Genomic DNA, 27,624 nt, shown 5'->3' with positions numbered 1-27,624 from the left:
CCCACACCACAGAGTAATACTCAGCCCACTTGGTAATATTCACCCCACTCTGTAATATATAACTCACAGGCTAATCACCCTACAGTGTAACATTCACCCCACAGGGTAATATTCAATCCACTTGGTAATATTCACCCAAAGGTTAATCACCCCACTGTAATATTCACCCCATAGGTTAATCACCCCACTGTAATATTCACCCCATAGGTTAATCACCCCACTGTAATTTTCACCCCATAGGTTAATCACCCTCACCTCACAGGTGACTCACCCCACAGTGTAATATTCACCCCACGGGGTGAGCGAGCAAACAAACAAGCAAGCAAAAAACAATTGTTTGTTTCGCCATGTATATTATGTAGCGGAGAGTGTTGCCATATGGCGACCTTCTCATTTTCGCCTTTCCTCATTATTGCGTCATCATTCGACTTCTGTTCCCGTTAGTGTAATGACGCTGTTGCTCTCTCTCTCTCTCTCTCTCTCTCTCTCTCTCTCTCTCTCTCTCTCTCTCTCTCTCTCTCTCAGGGAAGAAGGTGTAATGGAGCTTAGAGAGAGAGAGACAGAGAGAGAGAGAGGTGAAAGAGAGAGAGAGAGAGACTTTAGAACAGAGAGAGAGAGAGACTTTAAAACAGAGAGACTTTAGAACACAGAGGGAGAGAGACTTTAGAACAGAGAGAGAGAGAGAGAGAGAAAGGTATAGGAAGAGAGAAACAGATAAAAACACAGAAAGAGAGAGAGAGAGAGAGAGAAAGGTATAGGAAGAGAGAAACAGATAAAAACACAGAAAGAGAGAGAGAGAGAGAGCACATGGCAGCCTTATTTTAATACCAAAAACGGTCTTCGCTCTAATACGTAAGCAGAGCGTGGGGTGACGGCGGAGGACTGTGGGGTGAGAGAGAGAGAGAGAGAGAGAGGGGGTGTGTATCTATAATGCCTTGGCAGGCTTCCCACTGTGTCCTTCCTCCTCAGGGAGAGAGAGAGAGAGAGAGAGAGAGAGAGAATTCATGGGAGCCTCAGTAGAGATTTGGACGTCTAGGCTAGTGGACGTCTCTTTCTCTCTCTTTCTCTCTCTCTCTCTCTCTTTCTCTCCTCTCTCTCTTTCTCTCTGAAGAAGAGGAGGAGGAAGAGAGGAGTCTGTGTCAGAGTCTCTTGTGTGTGTATATTTATGAGTCTTTGTGTATATGTATGAGTCTCAAGTGAATATTTCGAGTTTCAAATTAATATATTTAGATTCGCGAATATTTCAGTCTCAGTTGAATATTTGTGAGTCTCATGTGAATATTTCAGAGCCTCAGTTGAAAATTTATGAGCCTCAAGTGTATATTTACGAGCCTCAAGTGAATATTTCAGTCTCAATTGAATATTTGTGAGCCTCAGGTGAATATTTATGAGCCTCAAGTGAATATTTCAATCTCAGTTGAATATTTGCGAGCTTCAAATATTTCAAAGCCTCAGTTAAATATTTTAGAGACAAGTGTACAGTATATTTATGAGCCTCTAATTGAATATTTCAGAGTCCAGTTGAATATTGTAGAGCCTGAAGTGAATATTTATGAGCCTCAACTGTATATTTATGAGCCTCAGTTGAATATTTTGGCGTCTCAGGTGTATATTTATGAGCATCAGTTGAATATTTTTGAGCCTCAATTGTATATTTATGAGCCTCAAGTGAATATTTCAAAGCCTCAGTTGAATATTTCAAAGCCTCAGTTGAATATTTGTGAACCTCAAGTGCATATTCCAGAGCTTCGTGTGAATATTTCTTACCCTCGTCTATTCAAGTCCTGAAGTGATTATTTCAGAGGCCTTTGTGTATATTTATGAGCCTCAAGTGAATATTTCAAAGCCTCAGTTGCGTATCTTTGAGCCTCAAGTTTATATTCCTGAATATTCTTACCCTCGTCTATTTTAGTCAAGTGATTATTTCAGAGGCTTCTGTGTATATTTATAAGCCTCAGCTGAAATTTATGAACCCTCGTGTGAATATTTCTGAGTCCTGACTGGATCTTTTGGAGTCTCAGCTGTATGTTTCGTGGCCTCAAGTGTATGTTAATGAGCCTCAAGTGGAAATATATGAAGCCTTGTGTGAATATTTCTGAGCCGCATCTGGATCATTCAAAACCTCAAGTGTATATTTCTGAGTCTCGAGTGAATATTTCTCATCTTCTAAAGCCTCAAGTGTCTATTATATGAGTCTCGAATTTATATTTCCGAGCCTCATGTGTATATTTATGAGCCTCAAGTGTATATTTTTAGCCTCAAGTGTATAATTCTCAGCTTCAATTGGAACCCTTGAAGCCTCATAATAATGTAATTGAGCTTCGATGAGATCCTCCCGAAGCCTTGTGTGGATGTTTCTGATCCTTGATTGAATATTTTGAAGCCTCATTTGTATATTTGAGCCTTGTGTGTATATATTTATGAGCCTCAAGTGTATATTTCTCAGCTTTAATTTGAACTTTCGAAACCTTGTGTGAATATAGTTGAGCTTCGATAAGAGCATCCCAAAGCCTCTTCTATATATTTGTGAGCCTTCTGGAGCCTTGTTGAGATCTCTGGGAGCCTGGAAATATACTCAAGAGACTCCTGCAGAAGCCTTGAAGCCTCCCTGGGTCTTTGTGAGGGTCGCGACCTGACCTGACCTCATTTTGACCTTGGTTTGACCTCGCCAATCCTTTGTTCTGGCCAAACTGAAGGCGGGAATCTTGCGACATCGTCCGCCATGAAGTACGGCAAAGAGCAGATTCCTCCTGAAGGAGTGGCAGTAGGAGGACTGGGGGGTCTTAGGGGCCCCCTGGTGCCCTTGAAGGAATGCCCCCAGAGCCCTGAGAACAACATGATGCCCATAATCATCCTGAGGTTATGTGGGGACAAGAACCACAACAGGAAGGCCAGGGAGGAGGAAGTCGGGGGGGTGGCCAAAGCCCTCCAGAGGGAGAGGCACAGGAGGAAGAGGCGGGAGAAGGAGAACCTCTGGAGGAGGAAGAACGACAGGAACGCCCGGCAGGAGCCCGTGGTCATCCACTACCCCGCCAGGTGATTGAACCCGGGTTTTAGTTGAGGTCTTAAGTGTAATTATTATTATTCAGCATAATCTCTTGTTCTCTTTAAATGGGAAGGGGCACCAGAGCCCCCTTTAAATGGGAAGGGGTACCAGAGCCCCCTTTAAGTGGGAAGAGGTACCAGAGTCCCCTTTAAATGAGAATGGGGTACCAGAGTCTCCTCTAAATGGGAAGGGGGTACCAGAGTCCCCTTTAAATGGGAGGGGGAACCAGAACCCCCTTTAAATGGGAGGGGGTACCAGAGTCTCCTCTAAATGGGAACGGGTTACCAGAGTCCCCTTTATATGGGAGGGGGTAACAGCCCCCTTTAAATGAGAGGGGGTACCAGAGTCCCCTTTATATGGGAAGGAGTACCAGAGTCTCTTTAAATGGGGGAGGGGGTACCAGAGCCCCCTTAAATGGGGAGGGGGTACCCGAGTCCTATTTAAATAGCAAAGATGATGATGATGATGATGATGATTATTATTATTATTATTATTATTATTATTATTATGACATTTAGTCAGGTGAATAATAATAATAATAATAATAATAATTAATAATAATGAAGAGAGAGAGAGAGAGAAGAGAGAGAGAGAGAGAGAGAGAGAGAGAGAGAGAGACTCACGTATGAGGAAAGCTCTCAATGATGACGTCACAGCTTCCCGTATGATGTCATTCCTTCAAAGTGAAAGTAGTGTCATTTGGCCCCTTCTACCGAAACCCCAGAGGGTTCTCGTCGTTGCCTACTTTGTCGTTTCGTCATTTCAAGGAGAGAGAGAGAGAGAGAGAGAGAGAGAGAGAGAGAGAGAGAGAGAGAATCGGGGCTGAATAATACAAAAGGAATTGTTGGCAACTGTTTATTTCTGTCTCTCTCTGAACCTTGCCAATGTATAACTCTCTCTCTCTCTCTCTCTCTCTCTCTCTCTCTCTCTCTCTCTCTCTCTCTCTCTCTCTATATATATATATAGATACAAGGGCATTATACCCTGGGTCCGACCTTGGGCATTGCTCTCTCTCTCTCTCTCTCTCTCTCTCTCTCTCTCTCTCTCTCTCTCTGTGGCACGTCTAGAGGGACAATGCACAATTTAATGCCCGAAGGTCACTGTGAGGTCCCGGGCACCTGGTTCCTGAAGTAGGTGGGGCTGGGTATTTTTGCAGGGGAAGGGGGTGCAGTTGGCCCTGGCAGATGCCCCCGAAGGTCACAGTATCTGTTCTGGGTATGTTTATAATTATTAATATAATTATTTATGAAAAATTCAATAAACATACATAAATATATAAAGTGGGCACTGTGCCCAGCATTAGTGCCGTGTCCTTATGTGGGCATGGCATGGGCTTCGTTGCTCTCTCTCTCTCTCTCTCTCTCTCTCTCTCTCTCTCTCTCTCTCAGTGTTTGCATAAAGTTATATAATGCTTGATATCTGTAAGGGGGTGAGAGGGAATGAATCCTTTGTGGGATGAGTGATTGAATATTTTATGGATTGAGAGGGAATGAATGCTTTGTGGGGTGAGATGGAATGAATGCTTCGTGGGGAAGAGGAAATGAATCCTTTGTGGGGTGAATGATTGAATATTTTGTGGATTGAGAGGGAGTGAATATTTTGTGGATTGAGAGGGAGTGAATGCTTTGTGGGTGGGGGGAATGAATCCTTTGTGGGGTGAGAGGTAATGAATCCTTCGGGAGGTGAGTGATTGAATATTTTGTGGATTGGGAGGGAATGAATGCTTTGTGGGGTGAGTGGGAATGAAACCTTTGTGGGGTGAGAGGGAATGAATCCTTTGTGAGGTGAGATGGAATTGATACTTAGTGGGGTGAGATGAAATCACTATCCTGTGGGATGAGAGTACAGCTACCATCCTGAGGGGTGATTACAACCTTTAGGGGTGAGAGAATGATTAGTACCCTTCTTGGGTGAGAGGACAATTACTTTCCTTGTGGGGTGAGAGGACAATTACTTTCCTTGTGGGGTGAGAGAACAATTAATACTTTGTTGGGTGACTGGACAATCACTACCATGTGGGGTGATATGACAGTGACTACCCTGTGGAGTAATGCGACAGTTACTATCCCGTGGGGTGAGAGAACAATCACTAATATGTGGGGCGAGAGAACAGCCACCACACTGATGGGTGATTGCAACCTTGTGGGGTGATATAAAAATTACTACCCCATGGGTAAGGGTGACTGTTATCCTGTGGGGTGAAAGGACAAATACTACCCTGTAGGATGGGTGTTTACTGTTACCGTGTGGGGTGAATTGTGACTATTACCCTGTGGGGTGAATGGTGACTCCCTGTGGGGTGAACGGTGACCATTATGGAGTGCATTTACCATCCTGAGGGGTGATTACAATCGTGTGGGGTGAGATGACAATTAGTACTATCGTGTGGGGTGAGATGACAATTAGTACTATCTATATGTGGTGAGAGGACAGTTACTATTTTGTGGGGTGAGAGGAGTTACTACTTGTGGGGTAAGAGGACAGTTCCTATCTTGTAGGGTGAGAGGATAATTACCACCGCATGGGGTGAGAGGGAAATGAATACTTGTGGGGTGATAACACAAGCACTAACCTATGGGATGAGAGAACAGCTACCACCCTGAGGGGTGACTGCAAGCTTGTGGGGTGATAGGACAAATACTACCCTGTGGGGTGAATGGTGACTATTAACATGTGGGGTGAAAGGACAATTACTATCCCGTGGGGTGACTGCTACCCTGTGTATTGACGTAATATAGCCACGGGCTCTTCGCATCAGTGTAAACAAACCGAGGCTTCGTTCATGAAAGGAGTCGAAAAGAACATCCTCGGAATTTTCTCTAATCTCGTGACGTCATTTCGTTAAATAAACGACATAACGAAGGTTATTGATTATGCAGGTGACGTTATAGAGACTCTGATCGTTATAACGTAAAGTTTCGGAAAGAAAAACGACGCCTGACGAAACGTCTCGTTCAGGAAATGAAAAGAAACTGAAATGTGTCGCGTCATGCGTCGGTATGAACGAGCTCAAACAGTATGAACACTCTCAACGGATTTTTTCTTCAGAGAACTCGTCTCGAACCTTTGCTAGGTGATGACTCAAGTTGTTGTATAAAGGTTTTTTAATTTATTATTTTGTTATAAAAACCGGTATTGAAATATTAATTATGAATATTTATAATGTATATTTTTGCGTTGTTTATTAATAATTTTATCTGTAATATTTATATGAATAATTGTTGCTTCGTAAGGAAGCCAAAGTCTGTTTAGAGCATTCGGACGAGTTAAGACTATCAGCTGTGGCTTCATCGGTAGTGTTGCCATTTAAGGATTATTATTATTATTATTATTATTATTATTATTATTATTATTATTATTATTATTATTATCTAATACTTTCCTTTGCAATCCTGTGGGGTGATTTCTGGTGAGGACTGCCTTGTGGGGTGATTACCTCCTTGTAGGGTGATTGCTCTCCTCTAGACTCCTAGAGTGATTACTACCGTGTGGGGTGAGTGAGAGTTGTGACCACACATTGGGGTGATTATTAGCCTGTAGGGTGAGTGAGGGTGATGACTACTCTGTGGGGTGATGACTGTCATGTGGGGTGATTATTAAGTTGTAGGGTGAGAAGGGTGATGACTACACTGTGGGGTGATTACTATCTTGTGGGTGATTTTTAGTTTGTGGGATGATTCTAATATGGAGTGATTATACTATGTTGTGGGGTGATGACTACACTATGAGGTTGATTACTATCCTTTGGGGGTGATTATTAGTCTGAGTTGGGGTGATTACTATAATTTGGAGTGATTACTGCTTTGTAGGGTGAGTGGAGGTGATGGAGTAGGGGTGATTGCTTTAATTTGGAGTGATTACTATCCTGTGGGGTGATGACCACACTGTGGGGTGATTGCAATAATTTCGAGTGATTACTACACTGCAGTGATTGGGGTGATGACTACACTTTGGGGTTGATCAATATCCTGTGGGGGTGATTATCAGTCAGTGGGGTGAGTTGGGGTGATACTATAATTTAGAGCAATTACTACCCTATAGGGTGAGTAGGGGTGATGACTACACTGTGATTTTGATTACTGTTCTGTGGTGGTGGTTATTAGTTTGTGGGGTGAGTTGGGGTGAGTATTATAATTTAGATTGATCACTACCCTGTGGGGTGAGTGGTGGTGATGACTACACAGTGTGGTGGTTACTACCTTGGGAGGGTGATTATCAGTGTGTGGGGTGATTAATATAATATGGAGTGATTACTACCCTGTGGGGTGAGTGGTGGTGATGACTATACTGTGGGGTGATAACTATCTTGGGAGGGTGATTATCAGTGTGTGGGTTGATTAATATAATATGGAGTGATTACTACCCTGTGGGGTGAGTGGTGGCGATGACTACATTTTGGGGTGATTGCAACCCTGTAGGGTGAGAGGGCAGTTACCCACCCTGTGTGGTGAGGGGTGACTGCTTGCTACCCTGTGGGGTGATTACTTCCCTGCGGAGTGACGTCATTTGGGCACAGTAGGCTCTGTGCCAAGCGTGTTGTAGCGTGCCCTAATGTGGGCATGACACGGGCTCTCTTCTCTTCCGGGGTAAAGTTATATAGATTAATAGATAGATAAATAGATAGATTAATATATTAATAGACAGATTAGTTATTAGTAGATAAATTAATAGGTAGATTAATAAATAGATCAATATATTAATATACAGATCAAAAAAGACATAGATTAATAAATAGATTAATATATATTAATATATAGATTAATATGTTAATATATATAGATTAATAAATAGATAGATTAGTATATTAATATATATATATATATATATATATATATATAGATTAGTAAACAGATAGATTAATAGGTATATTGATAAATACTTTGATAGATAAAAAGATGAATAAATTTATAGATAGCTAGATTAATACATAAATATATTAATATATAGATTGATAGATAGATTGACAAATACTTCAATAGACAGATAAAAAGACGAATAAATATATAGATAGATAGATTAATATATTAACAGATAGAATAATAGATAAATAGATCAATAGACAAACATTAACAGACACATTCATAAGTGAATAGAGTAAAAGAATAATAGATACGTAAATAGACAGGTAACGAACTCCCGCGAAACGGTTAACGGATAAGAGGAACCACTTGACTCTCTCTCTCTCTCTCTCTCTCTCTCTCTCTCTCTCTCTCAGTCGAAGCAATTGTCATATAAAAGAGAGAGAGAGAGAGAGAGAGAGAGAGAGAGAAAATGTGGCAGCCGCACAGCATCTGCAGAGCTGCTGTTCAGGGGATGAGTCAGCTTCTGGATGCTGCATTAATTCCATTATGGGACTCTCTCTCTCTCTCTCTCTCTCTCTCTCTCTCTCTCTCTCTCTCTCTCTCTCTCTCTCTCTCTCTCTCCAGTAATTTATTGTTGTTTTTTTGTCTTATTTAGTTGTTGTCTGCCTCTCTTTGGAAGGTCTCCGGTTTATTATTATTATTATTATTATTATTATTATTATTATTATTATTATTATTATTATTATTATTTTTATTTTCATTAATATTATAATTTTGATTAATATTTTTATTTTTATATTATTTTTATTCATTTTGTTTTTATTATAATATTTTTGTTATTTTTATTATTATTTTATTATTATTATTATTATTATTATTATTATTATTATTATTATTATTATTATTATTACGTAAGTACATCAGTACGATGTAAGAATGTGTACATATAAATGTGTGAGAGAGAGATCCAGGTCTCTCTCTCTCTCTATTATTTTCGTACATGGGGTGATTTCTGACGATGATTACCTTTTGGGTTGATTCTACTCTTGTGGGGTGATCAGTGACTTGTTAGTGATACTTCCTTGTGGGGTGATTACTAACTTGTGGTGTGAGAACTACCTTGTGGGGTGATGACTATCTCATGGAGTGATTACTGAGTTGTGGGGCCATGGCTACCTCGTGGGGTGATCACTGAATTGTAGGGTGATTATTATCCTGTGGGTGATGACTACCTTGTGGGGTGATTACTGAAATTTGGGGTGGTGACAACCTTGTGGGGTGATTACTAACTTGTGGTGTGAGAACTACCTTGTGGGGTGATTACTGAATTTTGGGGTGGTGACAACCTTGTGGGGTGATTACTAACTTGTGGTGTGAGAACTACCTTGTGGGGTGATTACTGAATTTTGGGGTGGTGACAACCTTGTGGGGTGATTACTAACTTGTGGTGTGAGAACTACCTTGTGGGGTGATGACTGCCTCGTGGGGTGATTATTGAATTGTGGGGTGATTACTGAATTTCATGGTTACAAATACCTTTGTGCGATGATTAGTGACTTGTGGGGTGATGATTACTGAATTATGGGGTGATGACTTTCTTGTGGGGGTAATTACTGATGTGGTGTGAGAACTATATTGTGAAATGACCAGTAACTTGTGGGGTGATTGCTGACGTCAGCACTTGTGTCTAGGTAATCCTTAATCCCTTTTGAACTTCTCTATTACTTTCCTTTGTTTTTTGCCCTAACACACTGTGTGGGGTGATTTCTGATGATGATTACCTTGTGGGGTGATTACTATTATTTGGAGTAACTTCTATCCTGTGGGAGTGATGACTACACTATGGGGTGATTATTAGCCTTTGGGGTGATTACTAACCTGTGGGGTGAGTGGGGGTGATGACTACATTATGGAGTGATTACTATCCTGTGGGGGTGATAATTAGAGTTTGGGAGTGATGACTAAACTGTGAGGTGACAATTACCTTGTGGGGCTTATGGCTATATTGTGGAGTGATTATTAGTCTGTGGTGTGAGTGGGGGGAATTAATATCCTTTGGGGTGTTTATTAACCTGTGGGGTGATTATTAGTCTGTGGGTGAGTGGGGGTGATAACTACTCTGTGGGGTGATATTAGCCTGTGCAGTGAGTGGTGTGATGACTATACTGCAGGGTGATTATTAGCATGTGGGGTGAGTAGGGTGATGACTATACTGGGAGGTGAGTTGGGGTGATTATTATCCTGTGGGGTGGGTGATGCCTACACTGGGGTGATTATCCTGTGGGGTGAGTGGGTGATGACTACACCTTGGAGTGATTATTATTCTGTGGGGTGAGAGGTTCAATGGCTACATCCTGGGGTGATTCCTGTCCTGTGGGGTGATTTGGCTTGGTGACTACAGTGTGGGGTGATTACGGCCATTTGGGTGTGGGGTGAGAGAAAGACATTGTTGAGACGCCATTATGGCTTAATTTTTCTTTATTATTATTATTTTCAATCTGGGTATCTTTGGGTATCATTTTAATGCCCCACATTAAAATGCCCCAAGGTCTCGCTGCGAGTTTCCGGTCGCATTGTTTTGGGGGTACGAGGCGGGGGGGGGGCATTTGGCCTAGGCAGATGCCCCAGTAAGTGATTAAGATTCTCTCTCTCTCTCTCTGTTTTGATTTTGAATGAATGGAGAGAGAGAGAGAGGTCAAGGTCGGTTAATATCTCTCTCTCTCTCTCTCTCTCTCTCTCTCTCTCTCTCTCCCAGTCGGTAGATTCTCAGCGGCCCATTTATGGCAACGCCGCCACTCTCCAGTGTTGCCATATGGCGACCTTGCCATTTCCACGCTCGCTATTGCATCATAGCCGTCCTGCCTGTTTCTCTCTCTCTCTCTCTCTCTCTCTCTCTCTCTCTCTCTCTCTCTCTCTCTCATTCATTCAGAATCAAAACAGAGAGAGAGAGAGAGAGAGAGAGAGAATATCTTATCAAGATCTCTGCTACAAAATATCTTTCAAATATTACTTATATATAATAATAATAATAATAATAATAAGACGATTATTATCAAGGTCATAACCACAATAATAATAATAATATAATAATAATAATAATAATAATAATAATAATAATAATAATAATAATAATAATAATAATAATAATAATCAGTCACTGGTTCCTCTCCCTTACCCAAACAAGGTGTCTTTGGGAACCGTCTGTGTTTATATGGAAGAAGGAGAAGATGAAGATGATTGCGTGGGGTGTGGGACTGTGGGTCTGTGGGGTGACGGAGGGACTGTGGGGTGATCTATAATACCTTGGCAGGCTTCCCACTGTGTCCCCCCTCCCCCTCATCCTCCTCAAGGGAGGGAGAGAGAGAGAGGGAGAGGGACTGCAAGTGCAATCTTCAGCGGAAGACTTCAGTTGAGATTTGGAAGCCGTGGCTAGTGGACCTTCCCACTGAGAGTCTTTCTCTCTCCCTCTCTCTCTCTCTCTCTCTCTCTTTCTCTCTCACTCTCACTCTCATTCTGAGGAGAAAGAGGAGGAAGGGGAGGAGGACTGAGTCTCGAGAGATTCCTCCTCCTCAGTGAGACTCATTGTGAATCCTTTGGAGAAGGATTTGAGTCTTTGTTGTGTTTTGTGAATCGTGTCTGATTATCTGGGAATCTGGATCCTTTGGAGCCTCAAGTGTATATTTTGAAGCCTCGTGTGAATATTTCCTTTGGAGCCTCATTTGTGTATTTTGAAGCCTCGTGTGAATATTTCTGAGCCTTGATTGAAACCTTCAGAGCCTCAAGTGTATATTTTGAAGACTCTTGTGAATATTTATGAGCATTGATTAGAAGTTTCGGAGTCTCTTGTGAATATTTCTGACCCTTGTCTGGATCATTCGAGTCCTGGATATATATTTCAGAGACTTCTGTGTATATTTATGAGCCTCAGCTTAAATTTTTGAAGCCTCCAGTGAATATTTCTGAGCCTTGATTGAATCTTGGAGCATTTTGTGTATATTTCTGAGCTCATGTGTAGATTTCTGGGCTTCGATTAGGCATCTCGGAGCCTCGTGAGTATATTCTGAAGCCTCATGTGAATATTTCCTTCAGACACTCGGAATAGATCCTTCGGAGCCTCATGTATATAATACTGAACCTCGTGTGTGTGTCTTCAAGAATTTCTGGGGCTTCCAGAGCCTTGCGTTCATCTTTGAGAGCCTCCTGGGAACCCCTGGTGTCTGTCTAGATTCCTGAGGCTCCACAGTCTACCTCGAAGCCTCTCCGGATCTTCGTGAGGGTCGCGACCCAACCTGACCTTGGTTCAACCTCGTTTTCATTCCTTCCTTCCTTCCTTCCTTCCTCGGGCCCAAACTGGAATCCGAGTAGGCGGAGCGAGAGGAATCCCTTTGTGGCCTCGCTCGCCATGAAGTACTACAAGGACCCTCCCGAAGGAGTAGAAGGATTGGGAATAGGACCGGGGGGCCTTAGAGGTCCCTTGGTGCCCTTGAAGGAATGCCCCCAGAGCCCTGAGAACAACATGATGCCCATAATCATCCTGAGGTTATGTGGGGACAAGAACCACAACAGGAAGGCCAGGGAGGAGGAAGTCGGGGGGGTGGCCAAAGCCCTCCAGAGGGAGAGGCACAGGAGGAAGAGGCGGGAGAAGGAGAACCTCTGGAGGAGGAAGAACGACAGGAACGCCCGGCAGGAGCCCGTGGTCATCCACTACCCCGCCAGGTGATTGAGCCCGGTCATTGATTACGGCCATACCTGTAGTTATTTATTTATTTATTTATTTATTCATTTATTATTATTATTATTATTATTATTATTATTATTATTATTACTGAGATATAGACAAATGGCAAAAATGGGAATCACCAATGAGAGAGAGAGAGAGAGAGAGAGAGAGAGAGAGAGAGAGAGAGAGAGCTAACTAGCTTTGAATAATACAAAGGAATTGCTGGCAACTGTTTTATTTCTGTCCCGAGGAAGAAAGAAGCAGCTTCCAAAAGCATTTGATCTACGCCTTTGCCAAGACTCTCTCTCTCTCTCTCTCTCTCTCTCTCTCTCTCTCTCTCATGAAGCGTGACAGACGGACACACACACACACAGACATTGAAACGTCTTTTGAAGGACACACATGGAACATGAGAATCAGAGGCCACTTGACACACTCCCTCCCCCCCCCTCTCTCTCTCTCTCTCTCTCTCTCTCTCTCTCTCTCTCTCTCTCTCTCTCTCTCTCTCCTCATCCTTCTCTCTTTCACTTCCTCTTTCTCACCTTACTTCTTCCTCCTTAAGAGAGAGAGAGAGAGAGAGAGAGAGTACATTAATCCTTTGCTTATTTAGAAAGAAAACAATTCTCCATTTCTTAGTGTATGACGTCTCTCTCTCTCTCTCTCTCTCTCTCTCTCTCTCTCTCTCTCTCTCTCTCTCTCTCTCTCTCTCTCTCGGCAACTGGGTATGTTTGCCCCAGGGGAAATTCCTTTTTTCTTATATATAAAGCCAGAAGTTAATTTTGGAAAACCTTCTATCCCTTGCCAAGCTCTCTCTCTCTCTCTCTCTCTCTCTCTCTCTCTCTCTCTCTCTCTCTCTCTCTCTCTCTCTCTCTCTCTCTCTCTCTCTCTCTCTCTCTCTCTCTCTCTCTCTCTCTCTCATTTTTTGACTAATTTGTACTCTCTCTCTCTCTCTCTCTATATATATATATATTTTTTTTTTTCACGGTAATATGGGTACAGGCATTGTGCCAAGTGTGTTGGACCGTGCCCCATGGCAATCTCTCTCTCTCTCTCTCTCTCATGCCATGACCATATGTGGTCATTGGCTCTCTCTCTCTCTCTCTCTCTCTCGGGTTATTATCTGTTATGTCAACAAGATTAGAAAATTTTCACTTCTAGACAAAATTACAATAAAATGATTCTCTCTCTCTCTCTCTCTCTCTCTCTCTCTCTCTCTCTCTCTCTCTCTCTCTCTCTCTGTATATATATATTTAGAGTGACATTTAATCAGGTCAGACCAATCTGGTTCAAATTCACCTTTTGGGGAACCATGAAAGTTGCAGCCATTTCCAAAGGTCGAGAGAGAGAGAGAGAGAGAGAGAGAGAGAGAGTCTGTGGATGCTGTATTGATTCCATTATATATTTAGTTTCACCTTCACCTTCTCTCTCTCTCTCTCTCTCTCAGATCGCACATAGGTCTAAAGTCGTCATGTTTGAACTACCCTCTCTCTCTCTGTGTAGAGTCGTCATTTTTGAACTCTCTCTCTCACTCTCGTCAAGCACTCCATGAATGTATTAGTCTGGGAATAATTTCTCTCTCTCTCTCTCTCTCTCTCTCTCTCTCTCTCTCTCTCTCTCTCTCTCTCTCTCTCTCGTCAAGCACTCCATAAATGTATATAAGTCTACGAAGAATCTCTCTCTCTCTCCAAGCACTCCATAAATGTATGCCCGCAAAGAAGCTCTCTCTCTCTCTCTCGCACTCTCGTCAAGCACTCCATAAATGTATGAGTCTGCAAAAAGATCTCTCTCTCTCTCTCTCTCTCTCTCTCTCTCTCTCTCTCTCTCTCTCTCTCTCTCTCTCTCTCTCTCTCTCTCTCTCTCTCTCCCCGTATAAGCCTAGAGTCGTCATATGTCTGAACTACGAACTTGGAGCCGTTAAATGTGTCGCCATATATTGTCGCTTTCAGGCTTCTCCTGCGTATTTGGAAGAGAAACAACGACAGGTCCATATTGCAGTTGTTTTCTTGTTTACTTCATTTGTCTCTTGTTGTTTACCGTTGTTTTTTTTTATGTTGTTTATCGCATCTCCTTTTGCAGCGGAGTTCTCGAGGCGTGTTTTTGTGTGACGTCATATCCGGTTTCAGGTACAAAGACGTATTTCCCGATGTTTGGGTAAAACTTCCGTTAATATCTTACGAAATATAATATACTTTTACTTATTTACTCATTACTTATTCATTTATTCGTTATTCATTCGTTTATTTATCAAAATATAAGAAAGAGAAATGTTTGAATTCTTTGTTTACATTTGCGCGAAGATGCGAGATGTACGATGACTGCCTAAGACTAAGTTTGAATTATTGATGATTTTTATATATGATTAATGAGATATATTATAGTATATGGCTTTTTATAATGAATTGATTGTATTATATGAAAATATATGGATATAAAACTCTCTCTCTCTCTCTCTTATCTGTAACCCAAGGATAATGTCTAGTTATATATTGAGAGAGAGAGAGAGCGTTGTCATATGAGTTCAATTTTGAGGCAGAAAACAGATAACCTTTTGAGAAATTAATGTATACCTGTAATAGTTTCTTTCCTCTTCCTACAAAGCTTTGGAATTCGCCAGTCAATCTTACGTACTTTTTGTCCTGTACGTGTTTCAATTAATGCTACGTCCATGATCCTGTGAGCCTATGTTTTAATCAGCTACTGTGAAATGGTTATCCAATATTCTTTAATGGAGTTCCCGCTTTCTTTTGCTTACCCTTTGGTGATTACGGCCCACAGTCGTGTGATATAGGTTAGGGTAGGTTAGGTCAGGTCAGGTTAGGTTAGTATCGTATCCTCTCTCTTTGTATCGTTTGCAGATCCGTAATCAGTAAGTTTCCTGCAATTGCAAACCCCCAAGTCAGCTGAAGTTGATAGTAAAAAGGATTATTAAAACCTCACACTTGAAGCGCTGTGAATCAGTTGTTAGGAGAGGGTTGAGGAAAGCAAGGAGAAAGAATGAGAATATGAACAGAGGTACAGTAAAAGGAATGAAAGCAGCTACGGGGCTGTGGAAGGGATGGTGAGGCATAGGTCTTGAGTATTACCTAGGGGGGTTTAATGTGCAGTGGTCATTGGTCGAGTCCTCTGCACTCATTTCCTTCAGAACGCAACACCATAGCTCCATTTCAAGGCCATTTCTCAGTTTTCCTCACACCATTGGACTGGGGAACAGTCTCCCTACTGCAGGTGTCGTGGTGCAGTTGGGACCTCAAAAATCCAAGCGAAGATTCAGTGGAGTCCTACCCTAAAGCAATTCTCCTTTATGTGATTCATTTATTGACTTACATTTTTAGATATTCATTTATCATTTTTTATTTTAACGAGTGATCTCTTCTTTCTGCGTTTCCCTTTACCTTCCGTTACTTCTACCAAATGAACGCTGTAATATTCCTCGGGAGCTTCTTGAATTTCGAGTCAGTGGCCCCTTTTGTGGGCTTCTTGTTCCATATGAATAGGGTTCTTCGCCTTGAATAATAATAATTCGCAAACAGAAGACGTCATTCCCTTCCCCACAAGAACTCCGTCCTCTCGCTCGACAAACCACATCTAACTCGTGCCCTTCCTCTTTCAGGTCGGCCCTCCAGACGCTGCACAAGTCCAGTTCTAGAGCTCAGGGCGCTCACTACTTCCTGGGCGGCCTGAACCATGACTGGGTTGGGTACTACGAGAGGGGCGTCACCTCGGATCAGTCCTGCATCAATGAGTGGAATGCTATGGATAGCTTGGAGTCCAGGAGACCACCTTCGCCGGATTCCCTCACCAACAAGTGAGTCGTTTGTTGTCGTTTAACCTTGCGAAGTTGCGAAGGGCAGAGGGATGAACAGTTGCACAAATTATTGGTTGAACAGTTGCACAAACAATTGTAAATTGTACAGACAATTGCACAAACAATTGTAAATTGTACAGACAATTGCACAAACAATTGTAAATTGTACAAACAGTTGCTCGAACATTTGCACAAACAGTCGCACACCCGGGTGGATGGATTTCAGTTCAACTTACAACTAAATTTTATATTTGACTTATTTATATGTAGAGTAAGCGTTGCTAATTCTTCGAGGAATAAATACAGTAGTATTTAAAAGACACTTTGGGGGTGTGGTTGTCTGTTAAGTGTAAAGACTCCATATTACAGCCTGCACGTGAATATTTTCTAGATATCTCACAGCTGATGTCAGTTCCTCATAGTCCCTGACCTAAACTAACCAGTGTTTACATTCGTTCTAAGAGATACTGTATATTAAAAGATACCACATCTAAAATGTTAGCATAGCAAAAAGTAATGGTAATAATGCAGCCGATAAGTACGGAAGTACATCAAGTCGAGGCCTAACTTCTCATCTAAAACGGTAGCCTAGTAAAAAGTAATCGTAACATTGCAGCTGATAAGGATGGAAGTACGGTAAGTCGAGAGAGACCTAACTTGCAAAATCTCTAACGCAATCCATCGGTGTTTCAGGGAGGAGACGGAATACCTCATCCGCAGCAAACTCAAGGCCATCATGACGCAGGTGGACATAGACGAGGTGACCTCCAAGTACATCCGACAGAGGCTGGAGGAGGAGCTGGCCATGGACCTGTTCAAATTCAAGTCGTACATCGACCAGGAAATGCTCGTGATACTGGGTCAGATGGATGCGGCGACCGAGATCTTCCCTCACGTCTACTTGGGGTCGGAGTGGAACGCTTCGAACTTGGAGGAGCTTCAGAAGAATGGGTAAGCAAAGGAAAGGCGTGAAGGACTGACAAATGTTTTCAGGAAATGGGTATTTATTATTATTATATTGATATTATAAGTAGGTGGTAGACCCTCTTTTAAACATGTTCGTCGTACTTGGAGGGGAAAGCAGGTTGCAAAATTGTAGTTTTATTTCGAATGAGTACACTACAGTCAACCCCCAGTAGTCGCGGGGATGCATACCACAACTCCCCCATGAATAGCTAAAATCAGCGAATACTTGACACCCCTCTAAAAATATTCATAACCACTATTTTGATAGTTTAAACATCAAAAAGCCCTCGAAAAACACGTATACCTGAGTATTTTAATAGTTTTGTCACAAAAAGTGCACATAGTCATGAAAATATGAAAATACCATAATTAGTGAGTATTTCTCAGTGAAAAATACCACAAAGAGGCGAATTTTCTGCAAATAATGTGTAAGTACATTCCACAGAAAAATCTGCGAATAGGCGGGAGTCCACTGTATATCCAGATTTCAGTTTTTGCATTCTGTAACTGATATAAAGGGTCGGCGTGTCCTGGCAGAACGCAGTACCCTAGAAAAATCAATTATCAGAAAAATAGAGAAAACTCTGTATAAACTGAATGCAACTATCACCTTCAACACCACGTATTATTATTATTATTATTATTATTATTATTATTATTATTATTATTCAGAAGATGAACCCTGTTCATGTCGAACAAGAAGCCCACGACAGGGGCCATTGACTTGAAATTCAAGCTTCCAGCGAATATGGTAACCGAGGGACGATTCTCAGATAGAGGGTAGATTGTAAACTTGCCTCGCTGTCGAACTTCTCCAAAGTTCCAGAGGTCCTGCATTCCCCACACCGTTAGGCTGTGGAACAGCCTTCCTGAGGATGTCGTGCAGTTGGAACTTCACAAGTTCAAGCGAAAATGCAGTGCATTACTTCCCTTAAACAATGCACCTTGTACTTTAGTCATTTATTTATATTTTTATCCATATTTTTCTTTAATTTACTTTTTTTTTCTAATAATGGATTTCAACTTTCTGTATTTCTTATTATCTTCTGTAACTCCTTTCAGATGAATAATGTAATATGCTTCGGAAGCTTCAACTTTGAGTCAGTGGTTCCTTTTGTGGGGTTCTTGTTCCATATGATAGGGATATATCTTCTGAATAATAATAATAATAATAATAATAATACAGGTTTTGTTAAACAAAATGGCAGTTTCAACAGCATTTATTTTATATAGTAAATGCTCAGTTCGTCTTATCAATTGCTTTTCTTGCGCTGGAATGGTTGCAAGCAATTGACCGATATTCATTTCCGGTTGTTTAGTGATGTGTAGGAGGTAGTTCTCGTGGGGTGTCAACACCCCACGAGAACTACCTCCTACACATCACTAAACCACCAGAAATGAATATCGGTCAATTGCTTGCAACCATGTATTAAAGAAGGTCTTTTTCCTAGTTTTACAGTAATAATAATAATAATAATAATAATAATAAAAAACCTTGATAGCATTGTGGTAGTCTAAGATTTAGACACACCCTTCTAAAAATTAGGTACCATATGTCTACCCCAAATAATCTATGTCTGCTCCTGCCCATAGACAGTTAAGTAGAACTCTGAACAGTAAAATGTGTGAGTGACAATTCTCGTCTTGTAATTTATTCAATACTAAAATCCTGAAGTCTACTGTATCTTGTTCTTGTAGGCTTACAATTTAAACTATATTTTCATAATCAACTATTCTTTGGAATATGCCCATTCTCATGTGGTATTGAATGTTCAAGATGCCTCTTAAATGCTCTAAGTGTGAGGGACAGGTTAGCTTAGGTTAGGAGCTATGTGGAATTACTGTTAGCTCTAAGATATATATAAAATATTCAAGTAATGTAGTGTCTTTGTTACATGACAAACTGTTACTTATGAGGAAGCATGCCCCCCAAAGCACCAGTTAAGTTTGAAGTGCCGCTTATGCATTCCAGCGTACACACCGACAGCATTCTCGTCAACGTAAATCACAATTGAAGGTTCTTTTTTTCTCGAAACCACAGTGAGATTCATAATCACTTGTTTTAGGGTCTGTTAAATGAGATTACATGCTGAAAAGGTGATTACAAAATACTGCAATTACTATAGCTCGAGAGATTAGGCAAGATTTAAGAGTCTCACAGGACAGTGGGCATATGCCTAGCATATCGCATGCTAAGTAGCATAGTTCAGGACCAGGGGTAGATGGAATAGAATGGAATATATAAAATTTATGCCAAAGGTGGTTATGATGAGGTCATTATGAGGTCAGTCAGGGCTGAAAGGTGTACCAGGAGGACTAGAAAGGTTTGAAAGGTGTAACAGGAGGACTAGAAAGGTTTGAAAGGTGTAACAGGAGGACTAGAAAGGTTTGAAAGGTGTAACAGGAGGAACAGAAAGGTTTGAAAGGGAAACTGAGAGGAATAGAAAGGTTTGAAAGGCGTAAGTAACAGGAGGAGGAAAACCTTTTTGCAGCCGAACCACTATGAAACAACTGTCAGGAGGGGGTGGGGGTTGGAGAGGAGGTACAGTCAAAGGAATGGAAAGGACACCACAAAGAACCTTATCAAGTAATGCCTACAGCGCACTGCCAGAGTAGAGATATAATCCGGGAAGAAACTCCGCCAAGATAAAAGATTACGGAAAGAACTTGTCATCAGATTCCTTGAGTAAACATTCAAAGACTTACTTCGTTCCCACAGGGTCGGCTACATCCTGAACGTGACCAAGGAGATCGACAACTTCTACCCTGGGACCTTCGATTACCTGAACATCCGGGTGTATGACGACGAGAAGACGGAGCTCCTGAAGCACTGGGACAGCACCTTCAAGTACATTGCACAAGTCAAGTAAGTGTCGTGGTTACCGTTCCTGAGAGGTGTCTTGGCATAGGTGAAGTGCGGAAGATCTGGGAGACAATAGAATGTTTGCGGAGGCCATTGGTCGAGCGTAGAAAGTGACCGTTAAACCTTCTCTCCTATATGGAAGTGAAGTGTGGTTGTGAACCAACTTTCCTCTATGGTAGTTACAGGTCCTGTAACGATCACGGATTGTGAACGGACTTATTGAAGATGTCTTAGAATGGTTAAAGGTAGCGGGAATGTTAGCGGGACTTCTTAAAGATTTTTTGGAATGGATGAAGGTAGCGGGAATGTTAGTGGGACTTCTTAAAGATTTTTTGGAATGGATGACAGTAGCAGGAATGTCTGTGGGACTTCTTAAAGCTGTCTTGGAATGGATGAAGGAGGTGCAAACCAACTCTCCTTTACGGCAGTGAAGCGTGAATTTTGAATGACAGATGAAAGATCGAAGATACTGGTATAAAATGCAAAGTGAGACAGATTAAAAGGTTGAGAAATGTAGAAATGCAACAACAACTGAATCTTTTAACAGCGTCTTGTCTTCCGCAGAGCCCGAGGGTCGAAGGTTCTTGTCCACTGCAAGATGGGCATCAGCCGCTCGGCCTCCGTCGTCATAGCCTACGCCATGAAGGCCTTCAACATGAGTCTGGAAGAGGCGCTAAACCTCGTCAAGAAGAAGAGGACTTGCATTAAGCCTAACCAGGCGTTCTGCAACCAGCTCAAGACGTACGAGGTTGGTGACATCAATTTGTAGTTCATTTATTTGTTAACTTGTTGCTTAGGCAGTCTATGTAATCTTTACAGAAGGTTATAAGGTTTAGGTCAGATTTGTTTTGTTTGTTTAGAGTGGTTGAGATTTTTTGACATGTATGCAACGTGGTTGGGGGTCTTGAGTGAGTATTTTGCAACCAGCTCAAGATGTACAGGGTTGGTTTATTCGTTTATTAATCTGTTAACTCGTCAAGCGATTACTTTGGAGATCTTTACCGATGGCTATAGAGTTAATCCTCGTAGATGGGTAGTGCCATCAGTGTACCTCACGGGGTGCACCTTAGACATTGCAAAAGGTTCTTTGCAGCGTCCCTTCGGCCCCCAGCTGTAACCCCTCTCATTCCTTTCACATAGTATCTTTCTTCCAACCTGCTATCCACACTCCTAACAACTATTTTATAGTGTTACACCTTTCAAATCTACCTACTCTCAATTTCCTTCCAGCGCCAAATGACCTCATAGGTCCCGGCGCTTGGCCTTTGGCGTAAACTCTATATTCCATTCCTATAGGGTTAAGGTCTTGTTTAGGTCTTGTTTGGTTGAGTTTTTGACATGTGGGCAACACGGTTGGGAGTCTAGACGAGTCTAGATTAAGCTTGGCTTGGCCCTTGTACTAACGATCGCCTCACGCTCTCTCTCTCTCTCTCCTCCTCCGCAGGGAATCCTGGACGCGAGCAGACAGCGCCACAACATCCTTTGGCGCAGCAAATCCGAGACCAACCTGAAGTCAGCCGCTCAGCAGCCCCTGGGCAGGTCAGCGGCCCTGAGGAACAGGCCTCCGAACATGAGCGACTGCACCAAAGGCGGCGGCAACCGGGAAAAAAGCCTCCTCCACAAGAGCACGGAGGAACTCGCCAAGTACGACCACCAGGCCTTCGACGCCACGCTGTCCGTGCGCGTTCCCGGCTCCTGCTGCGATTTCCAGGGAGGCGACCAAGGCCGGCGTCCCAAGTCGTGGTCCCCGGATGACCACACGGCCGGGATGCTCTTTCCCAAGAGTCCCGGAGAAGGTGAGGTTGGAAGGGTTTTTTTAAAGGACTTTAAGTAATGATCATTTATAAGAATAGACAGATTACCGGGACTGATTGACGACGTCGGAGTTGAGTTCCCTGTCTGTTTGGTGACCTCATACTCGTGTTAATTGTTAATTGAAAAATGACAACCTCACACTTATGTTAAATGTCAATTTACAATTAACGTAAGTACTGTTAATTGTTTATTTGACAACCTCACACTTACATTAAATATACAGTGCAGATATTCCACTCAGAATTGTGACCGCAAGACAATTCTCCAGTAATAATAATTATTGTAATCACAACATCATCGTAATATGAAGACCTTCGCCATACTGTACAACAGCACACAAGTCAGAGAAAAATTTTCAATAACATTTGTCTCATTGTCTTTTTTATTGAAAAAAGTTCGATAAATCAAAAAAAAAAATTACGAACGGAAAAGGCGTGACTTCGAGAATGTCGGGATAATGTATTTCCGAGAGGTGAAATTAAATAGGTTTATTTACACGGTATTCTTTGTGTTCTGTAAATCGAATAAAACTGTTTATGACATGTTGATAACTTCAAAAGTCCCAGACAAGTTTTCTACAAGTCCCGTTGATAGACTTAGGTCAAGTGAGGCCTGTACTATATATCCAACCAAATTACAGTACAGTAAACACCCATATTCACGGGGGATGCGTGCCACCAGCCCCCGCTAATAGCTAAAATCCGCAAATACTTAAAACCCCTCCAAAAACACTTAGAACTGCCTATTTTGAGAGTTCAGACACCAAAAAAACCCTCTAAAAATACTTATACCTGAGTATTTGAATAGTTTTATCTCAAAAACTGCATTTAGTCATGAAAATGATGTGAAAATACAGTAATTAGTGAATATTTCTCAGTGAAAAATACTGTGAATGGGCAAATATTCCATGAGTAATGTGTATGTACGTTCCACAGAGAAATCTGCGAATCGGCGAGTCCGCAGATCCGGAACCACAAATAGGTGGGGGTCGACTGTAATAATAATAATAATAATGATTAATGTTCTTCATCTTGAATAGTAGTGATAATGATAATAATAAAAATGATAATATGCCAGTCTTTCAAGTGTCCTTACTTTAAGTAACAGCAGATATGTAGGCTCAACTTTACACATATATATGTAAGCATATAAATGTACAAAATAACCTAATAAGCTTTTAATGGTTGCTTTTATTCATTTCAGACCTAAGAAATGGCAGTCATGATGTTTGGAGCTGAGAAAATCAGTAGGCTCAACCTTAGATATGTAAGCGTATAAACGTAGACTTAGAAAGAAATCCTTTTAGTCAGAGGTTTAAAATTAATCGTTCTTGTCTTTTTTTTCAGGCGGGAGTGACTTCGGAGAATCTTGGCGACTCTCCCAGTCCCTGAATGTGCAGTCTTGGCGAGCACACGTGACTCTGCAGCAGAGAGATTTGAGGGACTTCAGTATAGAGGGCTCGAACGCGCAGCCCTTGGAGTCCCCAGTCGTTGAGGCTCTGAACCCCCTTTACACAGACATCCCTTCCGGGAGCACCATAAACGAAGTCTCCTCGCTCCAGCTCTCGTCCTCCGTGAAGGAGCGCATCAACGAGTTTGAGAGCGTCCAGACGACGACTCAGCCGGGGGCCAACGCCAAAGGCCAGAACAACCCGAAGAAGGGAGATGTTGTCGTACAGCTGCAGAACGTCACCACCTCCTCGAGCGACGACTTCAGCCACTGCTCCTCGAGCACTGCAGAACTGGACAAGGTCATCGAGACTCTGCTCAGTCCGAGCGAGGAGGAGCTGCTGCAGGGCAGTGAGCCAGTCGTCTCCCAGACCAAACCGGCGGCTCAGAGGCACCAGGCAGTTCTGGTCCCCTCACAGATATGGCAGGAGGAGAAGGCAGCGGAGGTGGACGAAGAGGAGACCATGGACATCATCCTTGACGCTCAGACTCAGCAGGTCTTGCCGAAGGACCCGGTCGTCTTGCCTGCTGGCATCGTGAAGAGGCAGAAGCAGGACTTCGAGGAGAAGGTGAAGATGAGCGGCGACTCGAAGCACGGGAACTCCAAAGACGGCGACTCGCCCCTTTCGAGGCAGAGTTCGTCCGGCTCCCTGAGCGGCCAGTTTCCCAAGGTGGAGGTCGTCCGGTCTCCCAGTTACGGCCGGCAGGATTCCGGGGGCTCGGATGTCGTGAAGAGAGACGACCCTTTTTCTGTCAAGCTGGACAAGGTGTTCGACAGGGAGGAGAGGAAGCAGCAGAGGCTGAGTGCAGTCAATCCTCAGGTGGGCGAAATAAAGGAGACTCCCTCCCGAAACAGCTCCTGGGGCTCGTTCGACAGCGCCGTGGTGTTGCCGGACCGAGAGTTCCCCTCCAGACAGAGCTCCTGGGGGTCCTGCGACACCAGGACGACGGTGCCGTCGAGGAACAGTTCATTTGGACCTTTCGATATCAAGCAGCAGCAGCCTCCTCCTCCTCCTCTCAAGGAATCTGCAGACAAAACTAGATCTTTGAGGAGCAACATTAGCGGGACGTATTTCGAGAGGGACACTGGGATGTTTTCCCCCGGAACCATCAGGAGAAACAAGGGCAGGACTTCCGAAGTGAAATACGACAACGCTGAAAACGTCAAGTTGGACGCGACCGAGATGGACTTTGGCGAGAGCGCGCCCGATGATTCCGTGCAGTCTAAACCTGTGGCCAATGTCAAGGCCTACGGTCCGGCTCCCTATAAGAGCCCCGTTGAACGAGTGGCTCCGATGGAGCTGAGCGATGACGTGATGATGGCCGACAGCCCGGAGAAATCTTTTGACCACCACCACAGCACCCCCACATTACCAGTTTGCATTCCAGATAGTACAAATACGTCGGTGTTGACCAGATCCCAGCCCAATATCTCCTCCTCCTGCACAACCATACCGACCCAGCAGAAGCCCACCGGTTCCAGCACACAAATTTCCGAGGGGGAGTCGTCTGAGAGTGAGAGCACCCACGGGAAGGGAGGAGGAGGAGGAGGAAGTCCCATAGCGGAAATGGAAGTCCTCATTCCAGGGACTGTGAAGCAGCAGAAGGAACTACTGGAAAGCAAGACACAGGAGACTTCCGGCGCGGAGCAGCGGAAGAGTTACGAGAAGCCGACTCTCTCGCCGACGTGTTTGCGTTCTCAGAGCTACTGCGAACCGGGCTTCACAAAAATGGACTCGAGTTTGGCGAGTTCAACGACGACAAAGTGTTCTCTCGGACGGAGCTTTTCGGAAAAGCGAGCGAAGTTCGAAGGGCCTAGTGAAGCGGACGCCACAGAAGGGGGCAAAGTGAAGAAGCTGACTCAGGCGTTGGAGCAGCAGAAGAACGAAGAGAAGCTGAGAGCCCTGAGGATGAAGGGCATACGCAAGAGATCTCACAGCCTGGAAATCCTGAACACTTCCCCAATCTCCCCGACCTACTCCAGCCACCTGCTCGACGAAATCTTGGTCCAGACGGAGGCGGACATGAGAGACCTCGAGAAGGAGTCTTCTGCGGAGGAGATCTGCGTCAAGAGTCTCGTGGGGAAGTTTGAGGACCCGAGAGCCCAGGGTCCCCCCAGGGTCCAGACGAGGAACGTGAGGGCGAAGAGCGACAGCTCCACGCCGGACAGGTTCCTGCCTCCCGTTCCCCAGCGCAAGTCGAGCCTGGACTACAACTTCAAGCCGCCAAATCTCAGAGCGCAGTCGCAGCCCCCTCCACTCACTTCTTCAGTCAAGCAGACACAGCCTCAGCCTCTTCTTCCTCCTCTGCCGGGTGCTGCTGTGTCGCCAACCGAGAGGTTGCCCTCTCCGGGGAAGGCGCCCTCCCACAAGCCTCCCCCGGGGGGGAGAGGTCAGACGTGTGGGGTGGAAGTCCGCCAGAAGAAGCAGCAGGGGAAGACCCACCCGTTGACCAAGTTGACGAAGACCAACAGGGAAAACTACCACACGATGTGAAGTTGTTTAAAGTCGTTTGTATAAATTTATGTATAATCTCTCGGTAATACATTGTTGTAGCGAACTTGAAGAAGAAGAAGAAGAAGAAGACTTCCATGAGCAGTGTGAAAGATAAAATAAAATAAAAAACCACCTTGTGATATGTAGTTTAAGGACCAAACTCGCCGCCACTTTCGGAGAGGGGGGTATCGTGCGAGAGACGAATTTTCTCATAGAATCTCAGAAAATTGTCACAGACAGACAAACAGACTACTTTTTTTTTTATCTCTGTCAGTGGATTTTTTATGCTTCTTCCAGGAAAGAATAAAACAATTACTACTACTGTGCCTATCGAATAGAACTCAGCTAGGTCGTACTTTTAAAAAAAGAGACCAGAGTGGTGTCGGAAATTTGAACAGACTCTTACAAGAGACCAGAGAAGTGTCGGGAATTTGAACAGACTTAAAAGAGACCGGAGAAGTGTCGGGAATTTGAACAAACTCTTAAAAGAGACTGGAGAAGTGTCGGGAATTTGAACAGACTCTTAACAGAGACCGGAGAAGTGTCGGAAATTGAAAGAGTCTGCGGACTTTGAGGTCTCTTGAGTCTACGAAACTCCTCATAAAAACTCCTCCTTAGTGAAGTGTTAACCCTTTTTTTTTTTTTTTTTTCAATGTGAACTGCAGCTACTACTAAACCACATGGTTCTTCCTCCCCATCCTTATCACTAGTCGTCAGAATGTAGAGAGAGCTGTTGTCGATCGATGAAGAAGAAGCCGAGGAAACTGTATAGTAAAAGTGGCGCGAGAACATTTCGAATTCTTCAGAAGAAAACTATTTATGAAACCTAGTTGTTTAAAAAACACACACAGAGAGAATATTATATATATATACTCTTAGGATTGTAACTGTAGCGTTTAATTTCTTTCTTTTTTTTTTTTTATTAATTTTTCCTTGCAACTTCCGAGGGTACATTACATCATCTTACCCGTGTGCTAGTCCCAGCTTCTGTCTTTTCTAGTCCTTTAGCCCCCTCCCCCCAATCTGTAAGCCCCTTCTGTATTCCATGACAAAAGGTAGACAGGATATATATATATATATGATATATATTCCAGATTAAAAAAAAAATTTGCAACATTGCAACACAGGCAGACATACAATTTGTGTATGTATATATATATATATATTGATAAAAAAAAACAATCCTCACACACATATACAATTTGTGTATACTGTATATATGTACAATCCTCACACACACATATATTACTGTATTATACATACACTTCATTATTATACATACGGTACGTGTAGACAGTTCTGTGCGTGCGTCTCGTGCGTAAAGCAGACGTGCATTTGGAAAGGGAAAATTCTAAGCGGTTTCGTCGAAATTCGTTCCTCCTGTATCTAGTGTCATAGATATGCGATTGGGGACATCTAGACTCATTCTCCGGCTCCTAGATATGGAAATCAAATCGGCCGATCGCGACGTAATGCGAGTACGGTGTGAGGTTGGTTCTTTAGCCCTCTGAGACCCTGGGGAGTTTCAGAATTCACGTGTGACTGAATGCGCTGAGAACTATAACGAACGTGGCAATGTTTTTGTGTGGTTGCTCGCTGTGAATTAATTTTCTATTATTTAAAAGACTCCTTTGGCGTTAATTTGATGCTGAATACTTGTAATT

General features: G+C 43.0%; 1 protein-coding gene across 2 annotated transcripts in view; it reads left to right on the top strand.

Annotated features, from left to right (window-relative positions):
- ssh (Protein phosphatase Slingshot) overlaps nucleotides 1-26,100 on the top strand; it is a 53,045-nt gene extending 26,945 nt beyond the window's left edge. The window contains exons 1-7 of one of the 2 annotated variants that reach the window (XM_067102976.1): nucleotides 11,256-12,564; nucleotides 16,179-16,373; nucleotides 17,067-17,324; nucleotides 20,059-20,205; nucleotides 20,767-20,950; nucleotides 21,647-21,998; nucleotides 23,364-26,100. In XM_067102976.1, coding sequence (XP_066959077.1) covers nucleotides 12,251-12,564; nucleotides 16,179-16,373; nucleotides 17,067-17,324; nucleotides 20,059-20,205; nucleotides 20,767-20,950; nucleotides 21,647-21,998; nucleotides 23,364-25,960 — 4,047 coding nt within the window. In that variant the 5' untranslated portion in view covers nucleotides 11,256-12,250 and the 3' untranslated portion in view covers nucleotides 25,961-26,100. Of the gene's footprint in view, nucleotides 1-11,255; nucleotides 12,565-16,178; nucleotides 16,374-17,066; nucleotides 17,325-20,058; nucleotides 20,206-20,766; nucleotides 20,951-21,646; nucleotides 21,999-23,363 lie in introns of those variants that run through there. The other variant, XM_067102975.1, reaches the window with a different exon arrangement.
- Nucleotides 26,101-27,624: the final 1,524 nt, after the last annotated feature.

The sequence above is a fragment of the Macrobrachium rosenbergii genome, unplaced genomic scaffold (genome assembly GCF_040412425.1).
Source record: "Macrobrachium rosenbergii isolate ZJJX-2024 unplaced genomic scaffold, ASM4041242v1 171, whole genome shotgun sequence".
Lineage (NCBI taxonomy): Eukaryota > Metazoa > Arthropoda > Malacostraca > Decapoda > Palaemonidae > Macrobrachium > Macrobrachium rosenbergii.
Note: the sequence above shows the minus strand (reverse complement) of the source record. Positions and strands in the feature narration are given on the sequence as shown.